This window comes from Vespa crabro, chromosome 3, assembly GCF_910589235.1.
Source record: "Vespa crabro chromosome 3, iyVesCrab1.2, whole genome shotgun sequence".
Lineage (NCBI taxonomy): Eukaryota > Metazoa > Arthropoda > Insecta > Hymenoptera > Vespidae > Vespa > Vespa crabro.
Genome location: NC_060957.1, coordinates 13,204,367 through 13,216,694, shown reverse-complemented (window position 1 = coordinate 13,216,694; position 12,328 = coordinate 13,204,367). Strand labels below are relative to the sequence as shown.

At 30.0% G+C, this 12,328-nt stretch overlaps 1 protein-coding gene across 1 annotated transcript; it reads left to right on the top strand.

Annotated features, from left to right (window-relative positions):
• The first annotated feature begins 81 nt into the window (after nucleotides 1-81).
• Nucleotides 82-2,594, top strand: LOC124422522. The gene is made up of 7 exons (XM_046959058.1): nucleotides 82-369; nucleotides 695-871; nucleotides 982-1,393; nucleotides 1,472-1,665; nucleotides 1,740-2,075; nucleotides 2,135-2,263; nucleotides 2,337-2,594. Exons 1-7 carry the CDS (start codon nucleotides 175-177, stop codon nucleotides 2,409-2,411), a joined length of 1,518 nt encoding a protein of 505 aa, XP_046815014.1. The 5' UTR covers nucleotides 82-174; the 3' UTR covers nucleotides 2,412-2,594.
• Nucleotides 2,595-12,328: the final 9,734 nt, after the last annotated feature.

Sequence of the window (12,328 nt, the reverse complement as noted above, 5' to 3'; positions counted from 1 at the left end):
TATACATAAGAAAAAATTGTGCGAGTTTTGACTATCTAGATTCTCTTTGGTTTATGGTCGCATTATAGTTAAAGGGAAATTTAATAATTTTAGTGTCAACGTTGCAGTCCTATTCCGAATTCCGGATCCATAAGCTGTATTGAAATATTGGAAAGGAAACGAAATTGAAACGGCATGTGCGAAGTTGCTGGTCAAAATGAAATTAACCAGAGTTATTGTTTCAAATGGAATGATTATCAGAATCATTTATCTGATGTAATTCGTCAATTATTGGAAGATGATTGTATGGTGGATGTTACACTTTCTGCAGCAGGAGAACGTATTCATGCTCATCGCATTGTTCTATCAGCTTGCAGCACGTTATTTCAAGTAAATAAATCAGCTAAGTGTGTATTTGAATTTGACACAATTTTAAACATGTAAAATGTTTTGCAAATCATTTTTCTATTTTCTTTTTCTTTCTTTTTTTTTTTTCTTTCTTTTTTTTGGAAGAACAATGCATAATAAAGTTTATTATTAAAAACGCATTTCTCAATCAAAATTTTTATTTGACCATTTATTGTATCATGTATAGTAAATATGTACTCTTTTATATGCACAAAAATTTGTAAACAATACATGTAATGATTTGTATTTGTATTTATAATTTTATTATTATTATATTATTATTATTATTATTATTATTATAATATAGGAAGTTCTGAGTCAGGTTAATGAGGATCATCCTACTATAATATTAAGTGATATATCTGCTCAGGATATAAAATCAATAATTGAATTTACTTATCATGGAGAAGTACGTATTCCAGTAGAAAATATTAATAGTGTATTGGATGCTGCACGGTCATTAAAAATATGTGGACTTATCGAGGTTTGTGTTGTTGTTGTTTTTTTTTTTCTTTCCATAAAAGTCTTATAATAATCAAAAATTGTATAATCTATTTACAATATGTATATATATATATATATATTTATTTACAGATTGATGATCTTGACGAAAGTGATAATGTTATTGACAGTAAAGATGTAACTGATGATAATATTGACTCTATACCTGAAATTAATGAAACAGATGAAAGTGAGTTAAATACATTAAGTGATAAATGTGAAATAGAGAATTTAAAGGCCGAAGAAAAAACGACAGATAACTCCATTTTAAATAAAAAAAGGAAAAGAAGACGTGAAGCAATTAAAAGAGAATATAGCGATGACATGTTGGCATCAGCTATTAATGATTTAAGACTTGGCCAAACTTTAATAGAAGCAGCTACAAAACATAACATACCACGTTCGACATTATATATGCGTGCTAAAGCATTGGGTATACATTTAAATGCATCTAGGAATGAATATCCTGCTGAATGTATGAAAGCAGCAATAAATGCTGTAATCGGTTAGTATCTGTCATCATATTATTTTGTATTATTTTATCATTAAAACAAATGATAAGAATGTTGTAAGATTATTATAGGAGGTTCTAGTCTACAACATGCATCAGAAATGTTTAGTATTCCTAAAACTGTATTGTGGAGACGTATACAAAAGGAAGGATATCAAATATTACGTTCAGAAATGAAAAGATCTTATGGTTCAGATAAACGTGAAGCAGCTGTTAAAGCTTTAGAAAGAGGAGAAAATTTAACTAAAGTTGCTCTTGAATTTAAGGTGATTTTATATTTAATTTTATTATGTATTTCATTGATTTCTTATATTTTTATTCTTATATATTTATTTTGTAGATACCTAAGACAACATTATTTAGGGATAAAGCGAGATTAGTTGACGAAGGCAAGTTGCCACTTTCATTTTGGAAAAAACGTAAAACAGAAAATGAGGAGTTAAAAAAGTCAAGATTAGAAGAAGCAGTAGCTGCTTGTAAAGGAGGAAAAATGTCTCAAGCAGCAGCATCTATGGCTTATGATATACCAAAGACTACAATATGGAGGCGGTTACAACAGGATAGTAAAAAATCGGAAAGATCAGCAAATAAAAAAAAGCAACAGAGGACCATTGAAACAGCATCAAATATGGTAGATAAGCCAAAGCAAGAAACCTCAGATTTTGCATATTGCGAGGTAATATATTCATAATATATTATAATATTGTAATAGAAGATAATAATAATTAATTATAGGTTGCATCAGAAATTCCAGTAACATATATAGATGAAAATAGCATACCGGAGGATTCTGTTATTATTTTAACAACAGAGGATATGGATGGTCTTAATTTAGAAGAAGGAAGACAAATCATTGTAAATTCTGTAAGTAAATATATTTTTTTCCCCATATGAATAACATATTTAATTATTTCTATTAAAGTAATTTTTCTTTTAGGTATCAAGCCATGAATATATTCCATGTAATATAAATATAGAAGATAATTCTAATTATACACAACCAGAAAGTTAATATCAGTAATACAAATGAGCTATACAAATAATTTATACCTTGTAGCTATTGAAAAATATTGATCCATTAACCATCTGTTTATTACACTCAACTGCATTTTATATTTATCATTCACTTTTTGTTATGACTATGATTTAATTTATCTCTTAATTTATTATAGATTTACAAAACTAAAGCGACGAATTATTTTCTGTAATATGTATATATATAATATATATGAAAAAAAAAAAAAAAAAAAAAAAAAAAAAAAAAAAAAAAAAAGAAAAAAAAATTTATATATAAATATATATATATATATATATATTGTAAATAATGTTCGATCACTTATTTATTGTAAATTAAATAGGATGTAATTATATCTTGCATATGACTTTTACGTTGTAATTATTGTTAAAATTATTGTTATATAAGAAATAACTATAATATTTTACAATATTAAATGTAAAGAATCATATGTTTTATTATTTTCCCGAGTTAAATTGTAATCAAATCTCAAGTTAGAAAACAGAGTATGCACATTATACATTTATTATATATATATATATATATATATATATATATATATATATATATATATATATATTATATATATATATAACAATGTATATATATATGTATGTATGTATATGTATCATTTTCTCCCTTTCTCTCTCTCTCTCTCTCTCTATATATATATATATATATATACATACATATATATATATATATACATATATATATATATATATATATATATATATATATATATATATATATAAATATATATATGCGCGAAAGTATTCGATATCGGGTCTTGCCTTTCTACTCTGATAATCGAGTTCAAAACAATTTCCATTTACATGCTTTCGAAGCTACTTGTAGTTTCTTCTACGTGCACTTCTTCTACGACCATTTCGGTAAATCTGAAAATGTTATATATTCGTGGTTTTGAAAATTAAATTTTCTTTTTATATGCACTTGATTTATAACTAAGAAAAGGAAAAAAAGAAAAAGAAAAAAGATGAATATAAAATATTAAAATTTTTTGCAAATAAGGTGATACCAAGGTCATACGACATTTTCCAATATTTCTATTCAATATGCGATCACTTTTGCGAATTAATTTTCGTTCTCGAGATACTAAATGTAATTGAATGGAAAATTTTCCTCCGGCAATGCGCATATTCGATGCAAAGCATTACGAGAGATTTAAAGGAACGTATCTTCTGTTCTGTGAATCTACTAAAACGGTAAGTATACAATGTATATGCGTATGTATAGAAATGTGTCATGGATGATAGATGAGAAATCCATTGCGGGCAGGAAACTTTATAAATGAACGAGCATTTGCACCAAGCGAAGGAAATTTTTTGTTCTTTTTTTTCTCTACATTTTTTTTTTCTTAGTTTTTCTTCTTCTTCTTTTTTTTTTTTTTTCTACTTATAATCGTACTCCATGCCGAGAGACATCATCACTGTGCTCTTAAATCCGATGAAAGATTTTCGCAACGATAGGAAATAACTCGTTTCAAAATGTACAGTCTAACAATTGAAATTAGTTGACATCGATAGGTAAAATGGTCGAGTAAAAAAAAAAGAAGACAAAAAGAGAAGAAAGGAAAAGAGAAGAAAAGAAAAGAAGAGAATAGAACGAGAAAGAATTCGAAGAGGACGGAACAATTAATGGTGTCTTGAATTTTTTATTAGAGATTTAATATGCTTTGCAATAAAATTTTCTTTCCTTGAAATAATCTATACTCGATACTCTCAATTAAGAATATATCTAACGTCATTATCCTAAAGAATTTCTTTGACTTTAACACCAACGCAAACGAATCGTCTTTTCAACTTTGATCCTTATTACTCGTATTTCCAATAAAATAAAATCGATCATTTTGTGCCGGAGAAATGCGATATTGTGATATTTCATTAAATCATCCACGCCTTCGTCCGATTATACGTCCTTTCCTCAAAGTAACGTTATTGCTTTTTTTTTTTTCCCCCTTTCATTTTATTCGTTCAGGAAGATAAAAGTAGCTTCATCAAACTTGGAAACTGAAAAAGTACAATTCGCTTCGATGATATATTTATGTAATGCCATTCAGGAATGAAAATTTTATGAGGTGCATTGATATACGGAGATATTTTAAGGTACGATAAAAAGGGCAAAAAAAGAAACGAGTAGAATATTATCGTATATAAAATAGATTTTTCAATAATAAGAATAAGAAAGAAAATATTTTTCAGTTCCTTAGCGGTAGGCAAATACGTAATACATATGTGTTAAAATGTGTTGCATATCGGAAGGGGCAGATGACATTCTCAAGTGGCATTATCAACGAAGTATAAAGTGAAGTCTGCTTTCAGGCGCGAGAAAAAATAAAGAAAATTGATCGATATAAAATCAGAATTGTATTAACAATATAAATTTCTTGTAAATAGAGTGAATATAAAAAAATATATATATAAAGGAATAATAAAAAAATACGTTCGAATGATTAAGAATTTTTAGGAAACTAATGAAACGTTTTATCTTATTTGCTTTCAAGCGAGAATGTGTTGAATGTGTGCGAGCACAGGGATCATGATCGATCGACGACCTTTTCGTGAATCCTCCGTTTTAGTAGCGTCCTCGGGGATGTAGGAACTGGAAGCTGCACGCGACACCAGGTTGGTAATGGAGGTACCGTGTAACACGTTATATCGTTTCCACGAGAAAGCGTTAAACTTACTTAGCAGGATTAGATTGTCCATCGTCAGAACCCAATGGATTTTGAACCGACTAGATGTTCGACTCCAGAAATGTGATACCGTGTAGCCTTAAACAAATTTAATATGCGATATTTCGATTGATCTTGTATTACGGACAAAACCAAGCCGTAGTCTTATCCTAATTAACTCGATTTGTAAATGTTAATAAAAAAATCATTGCCACAGATGTTCATTTGAGATGTTTTTAGAGCTACTCTAAACAGTTCGAGAATGTTTAATTAACTCGAGAACATTGAAGCGGTCAATAACGAAAATTAGGTCAAATCCGAGACGGTTTTGTTTCCATGCATCGTCAAGATGTTTCAGAATATCGTATAGAAAAATCGGGTCGAGATTATTATTATTGATTTATATTATTTTTTTTTTCTTTTTTTCTTTTCTTTTTTCTTTGTTTTTTGTTTTTTTTTTCTTTTTTCTTTTTTTTTTTTACAAAATTATCATCTCTCCTTTATCTTCCCTCCTCCCCAACCCTTCGTATCTTTTCTCATAACTACTACGCGACGTCCTTATGAATACGAAAGAACAATTAAAGTGAGATATTCTAATTATTCCCGGTTGATATATATATATATATATATATATATATATATATATATATATTTATATATTTCTCGGTTATTGAATAACGTCGGATCAGTAAAAATTTCAAAAGAGCCAGCAAAACAAAGGAAACGCTAATGAGATATTAAACATTGTCAATTGCTTTTCTCGTTTAAAGTGGCAATAATATTGAAGCGTTGAGAAAGATCAACGACCTCGAAATCATATTTTTCTTTCTTTGTTAAAACGTTAAATTGTATTATATCATAGAAACGATAATACTTTTTGTAATCTTTACTCAAATCTTTACGTCAAATCTGATAATTCGGATTAATCGTATATCTTGGAAATGAATTATGAGTGACGTTCCGATTCGTTAATATAATCGATTATTAAGTTCAATTTATATGGATCAAAAGAATTGGCCGTTCGTGCTTTTTGTTTTTCATTTTCTTTCTTTTCTTTTCCTTTTTCTTTTCTTTCTCTCTTTTTTATTTTTTTTTTTTTTCGTTCCTTCGAATAAAGAAATTTCAAGATATCTTTTGGATCTTTATGAGGAAATAGGTAAAGTTTTTTCATTCGATAGTCGATATCGTATATATCGGATAATTTGATGTACAGAGAAGAATTCAAAGAGGTTACTAGACGGTGAGAAAGCACTCCAAACTCTAGGATACGTCGATCGAAAATCTAATGTCGCTTTAACGGTGTTTAAGCGACGTCGTAACCACACCGATCGAGGCATATTATGCAAATTTTGGCCTCGAGAACGAAGCACTCGACTCATGGGCTCAAATGTGTTCTATCTCTCTTTTTCTTTCTCTTTCCCTCTTACACTCTCACTCTTTCCCTTTTTCATTCTATCGTTTTCACGTTTTCCTTTTTTTTCTGATTATTTTTCGCTTCGATGCACTTTCGCTTCGTTGTCGGAACATTTAATCTGCATTTGATAAGATTAAATGAGGTATACGCTATCGAATAAATATTCGTTCGCTATATGACAACAAAATAAATGTATTATAACATATACACATAGACAAAAATAGAATATCATCAGACAAAAGTTTTCTCTAAATTAAAGTAAATATAATTATATCGCATTGAATGTATTTTTATGAAAAGTTAATAAAAAAACAAAAAAAAAAAAAAAGAAAAAGAAAAAAAAGAAAAAAAATAAAGAAAAAAAAAAGAAAAAATGAGAGGAGAAAAAGAAAGAGAAGAAAAAAAAATTATGTTTTCATTTGCATTATCAAGTTTTTCATAGAAATTCGATTGGACGATGTTATATATATATATATATTTTCACGTGTAATTGCGAAGCGACATTATAGAAGATAATGGTAAAGTTTACTCTAACAGTGAAGTTAATTAATGTTTACTTACATGTGTGCATATAGAGAACATCAAGTTCGAGATGATGTCTTCGCTAATACGAAAGACCTAGCCATTTCAACTTCACTCAAACTCGAGTTTACCGAATTTCGAAACCTGTAGCTGGCCGATAAAGTACAAAAGTTTGATAGTACTTTACTTTGGATTTATACGAAATACCGAAGGAGACTCTTATCTTTATCTTACACGTATTTATTAACTAAGCACGTTACAAGTTTTCATTCTTCTTCGTTTCAATCCTTAAATTGTCTCGATCGTTGCATGATACCTCGTTGGATTTCGATAGAAATGTATTTTCATTGATATTAAAATTTTCCTTTTTTTATTTTTCTTTTTTTTTCTTTTTTTTTTTTCTTTTTTTGCGGACAAAACGCCGAAAACGAATCTTCCACGAGAAACTTGAGAAATATAAAATTTTCTTTATAAAAGGAAAAAAGAAAAAAGAAATGTCGCGAAAGTAAAAAAAAAAAAAAAAGAAGAAAGAAATAAAAGAGGAAACAGGGAAAAAAAAAAGAGAAAAAAGAAAAAAGAAAGACGAACGGAAGACGATAGAGTGTTCGTTTTGTAAAAAGGCTTTAATATTTTTAACAGAACTAATATATAACGCATTGATTTTCATTTGAGAAAACGCGAAAAGGTATTATTACGATCGAGATATGAGACAGCAGTTTACCGTGATGCGTTTAATAATCCGAACGCGTTTTCTTGTACGCAACCATTCTCGTAGCAGAATCTGAAAGATCTTGTTTGGTAGTTCACGATGATAGCAGCTGCACAAGATTTAACTCGCACATGCATGCATGTAATAGTCTGCGAATGCTTGCTGGAATTCTCTGAAGCAATTCCGAGTATGCTGTTGGTAGAGATCATAAGTTGGTGTTAGGTGTTAGATTCCGCTTTGTATCGCATTCCATATTCAACACTTCCGATAAACTTCACTCTCTCTCTTTCTCTCTTTCTCTTTCTCTCTTTCTCTCTCTCTCTCTCTTTCTCTTTTTTTTCAGTTTCGATCGTGGCAAACTTAATTTTCATCTTTATTAGCGTTCATCTTAATTAACAATAACGCGGAAGTATATAGTGTCTTTTTAATAATAAAACTTTAAATCAAATTAGCAAATCGATCGAATGAAGGAGATTGAACTATTTATTATTAAAAAAAAAAAAAATTTCCTATAAGCCTTTTTCGCTGCCTGTTAATAAGTAACACGCGTTACATATGGGTATGAATAAGTTGCATACCATAGGGGCTTAAAAAAATTCCTTACTGACAGATGGCGCTTGCCGGCGCAATTATCGACGAAGTATAAAGTGTTGCATAGCACGAGGCACGATAAAAATAAAATATTCGAAGAAATAATTTAAATGTACAATCAGATATATTGGCTCGTTCATATCTCTACGGTTTATCTATTTTTTTCATTAATTTTATTTAATCTTCATAAAGCTTATACAGCATATGAATAAATAAAAACTTTAATTTTTGATAAATAAATCTTATGCAAATCGATTAAATCGAGTTCTTTAGTTATTTCAAAAAAAAAAAAAAAAAAAAAAATAAAAATAAAAATAAAAATAAAAATAAGAAAGAATTAAATATCGATGAATACGTTTAAAAAAAAAAAAGGAATATTTGTTTATCCCAATAAATTTTTCAGATTATATATCGAGACTAGAAAAGATTTTTTTCTGATTTAAATGTTTAAAAGCAGTGAAAAAAAAAAAAAGAAATAAATAATATAAATAAAAAATAATGAAGAAATGAATAGCAGAAAAAAGAACGAAGTAAGAAAAGAAGTTAGTGGTAAGGAGAATAAAAAGAAGGTCACGTTCGAAGACCGAACAGGTGTCTGGCGTGAATTTGGTGGGCAGTCCGGAGGATACTTTGGGGAGTGAGCGCTTGCGCATCGAAAGGATGCGCGCACCGGTGCATCATGCGCGTTTTGAATGTGTGTTGGCTCGGCTTTTGTAGGGGATGATAGGGACGACATCGTAGCAGAATGGTGGTGGTGGTGGTAGTGGTGGTGGTGGTGGTGCTGGTGGTATAGGTGGTATGGTTCTGTTAGTACATTGACGACGCTGTTGCTGGTGGTAATAGTATTGGTGATAGTGGTGGTGGTAGTCGTGGGAGTGGTAGTGGTGGTGGTGGTGAGAGGACGTTAAGGGTGGGATTGAAAGGAAGTATAGGGGTAGGAATGAGGGCCAGTGGGCTAGTAGTCCGCGATAAGACATCAGGAGTGGATCGTCGTCGTCATCGTCGTCGTCGTCGTCGTCGTCGTCGTCGTCGTTTCTTCGGTGTCGATCGTCGCGTGTCAATTATTATAATTCGATTCGTAAATGTTGAAAAATTTCGTTCGTGAAAATTTCATTGAAATAAATTGTTCGTTCGATTGATAGACAGGGTGAGATTTAACTGAGAAAGACAAAAGGATTTTGATAATCCAATTGATCCAATTGATATTTATTTACTTATTATTTGAAAAAAAAATATCTTTTTCAACATTCTTCATCTTAAGGAGAATTTCTCAAAGGAGACAGGTCGATCGGTGCGCGCGAGCGCGCGCACTACCGGCTCACATGTATCATCTATATGTTGTCTCGAAGGAACTTGGAAATACTTGCGGAGGATCGTTCGCCGGATATCAACGAGGTGGCGATCGATCCTTGCTTTACTTTCTAATTGCTTCGATCATGGTGAAAGTACGATTTCTTTTTCTTGTTTTTTTTTCTTTTCTTCTTTTTCCTTTTCTTATCTTTTTTCAACGTTCCGACGTTTGCCGAGCGATCGTTCTCTTATAATTTTTATTTTTATTTTATTATTTTCTTTCCTTTTCTTCGAAAGAAAAAGAGAAAGAAAGATTTTCCGATTAATGACTTGAGTGGGATTAGCTCAAGGGGTTGACGATGCCTGTCTATTTTTACAAATGAATTTTCAAAATATTAGAAGCAACGGCTCGGACAAACCTTTCTCGTTTAATACGCTATGATTGATGATAATTCTTTCGTTACCGAGTCGATCGGTAAATCGGAAGGGTTGGAAAGGGCTACCGACATCGAATTAAAAAACTTTTTCACCCGAAGGATACATGCTAATTATTTTTTTTCAACTACGTATTTGTGACTCCGATACTCGTGTAATTGAATGATCGATGATTGGACGTTGATTAATTGGATATAAGTATTCGTTGTATTCTTTTTGTTAGGTCTCGTAGAACGAATTATGATATTTCATTGTTTTAATGTAAATGAGGAATTATGAAAAAAAAAAAAAAAAAAACAAACAAAAAAAAAGAAGAAGAAGAAAAACAATTTTCATATTTGTACATACGTATATAAAATTTTGTGGTATCTCAATGCTTACTTTTACTTGTTTTGTTTCGATTGAAAAGAAAGGACAAAAGATAAGTAGAAACAGGAAGGAAGAAATAAGAAAGGAAAAGTAAGAAGAGAAAGAGAAATAAGACGAAAGAAAAAAAAAAAAAACAAGTTAAGAAAAGTTCGGATCAATCTGCATTGAAAATGTTAATTACTGGCGTGAGATATCGGATCGTCGAAGGAAACAAAGTTTCCTACGGTGAATTAAAAAGTTTTCTTTCTTTTTCTTTTTATATATGTATATATATATATATATATATATATATATATATAATATATATAATCTTTTTTTTCTCGAGACTTGTATGCCAAGAGAAAACTTAGTCTAACTGCGTTCATTTACATATTTCAAGTTGTTTTACCAGTTTCCAAGATCTATCTTTCGGTGAAATCGACAAGAGAGTTGAAAATGTTGGTAATTATTGTATATAATTTTTAAAAGAAAAATAAAAGGAAAAAGAAAAAAAGGAGGAAGAATGAGAAGAAGCAAGAAACAAATAAAACAGAGGGAAAAGAAAAGAGAAGGGAAACAATAACAAAAACGAGAAAGAAAAGAAAATAAGAGAATAAAGGAAGAATTTCCTTCGCTTAAAAAAAAAAAAAAAAAGAAAAAAAAAAAAAACAGGAAAAACCGTACGTATTAGCTGTGCTCTTTTAAAGAATCGAAACTTGTAAGTAGTAATAGGCCAATGCCAAGTCAGACGTTAAATATATACGTATCGCGAAACTAATCGTCTATTTTCTTGTAATATATGTTTCTACCGTTCTAATTATTCGAAAGTGGCTGTACATATTATGTTGGCACAACATGCGAGAGACATTAATAACGCGCGAACATTGAACGTTTTAATTTAACACGCGTTATCGGCTACTACAATTTCGTAGCTTGATAAACCTTACATAGAAAAGAGAAAGAGAGAGAGAGAGAGAGAGAGAGAGAGAGAGAGAGAGAGAGAGAGAGAGAGAACGAGAAAGAGAGAGAGAGCAAATTTATTTCATGTATATAATACTTGATACCACGGACAAGTCCAACGTTTTTGCCTTTTGGTCCAGTTTGTACCATTGTAAAAACAAATACCGTATTCGCCTACACGAACATTCAACTTTTTGTAGCTTCTTCGTTACTCTCTCTCTCTCTCTCTTTCTCTCTCTCTCTCTCTATCTTTTTCTCTCTCTATCTTTTTCGTTGCTCGACGAACAATACACGTAGTACAAACATGGTTACATTGTAGTTCTTTTATTTCTGTACGACCACGGGTTTGTTCGTAGATCGTTCGCGAGAGAGGGATTGATTTATCTTGAAAATTAGACTTCGGTTATTTAATATTTTTTTTCTTTCTCCTTTTCTTCTTTTTTTTTTTTTTAACACATACACACACACATACACACACACACACACATGCGCATCGTAAAGAACAAACCAACTATTTAATTTTAGATGATTAACGTTTGCCCTTTCAATTCATTGAATACGTTCGATTATAAAAGTGTAGAAATATTTTACAAACGATCTGTGAAAAAGAAAAAAAAAGAAAAGAAAGAAAAAAAAAGAACAAGAAAAAGAAACTTAATTAACATAAATTCGATACTTCCTTTCGTTCCTTTTGATTCTTGATATTTTGTACTTTCTTTCTGCCCTTTCTTTTTTCTCCCTTTCTCTTTTTATTTCTTTGTTTTTTTTTTTCTTTAATAATAAACAACTATCGTCAATACAGATATATCGTCGATCTTATGTGTATACGCATTATATATACATATACATATATATATATATATATATATATATATACATATATATATATATATATATATATATATATATATATTTATATATAATATCCCTTGTTTATTCGAAGTACTGCA

Bases quoted from the DNA above. Each gene is read 5' to 3' on its own strand.
- LOC124422522 (XM_046959058.1), top strand. From the start codon at position 175: ATGTGCGAAGTTGCTGGTCAAAATGAAATTAACCAGAGTTATTGTTTC. The intron at 1,666-1,739 runs GTGATTTTATAT...TTTATTTTGTAG, and splicing joins AAGTTGCTCTTGAATTTAAG to ATACCTAAGACAACATTATT. The intron at 2,264-2,336 runs GTAAGTAAATAT...TTTTTCTTTTAG, and splicing joins GACAAATCATTGTAAATTCT to GTATCAAGCCATGAATATAT.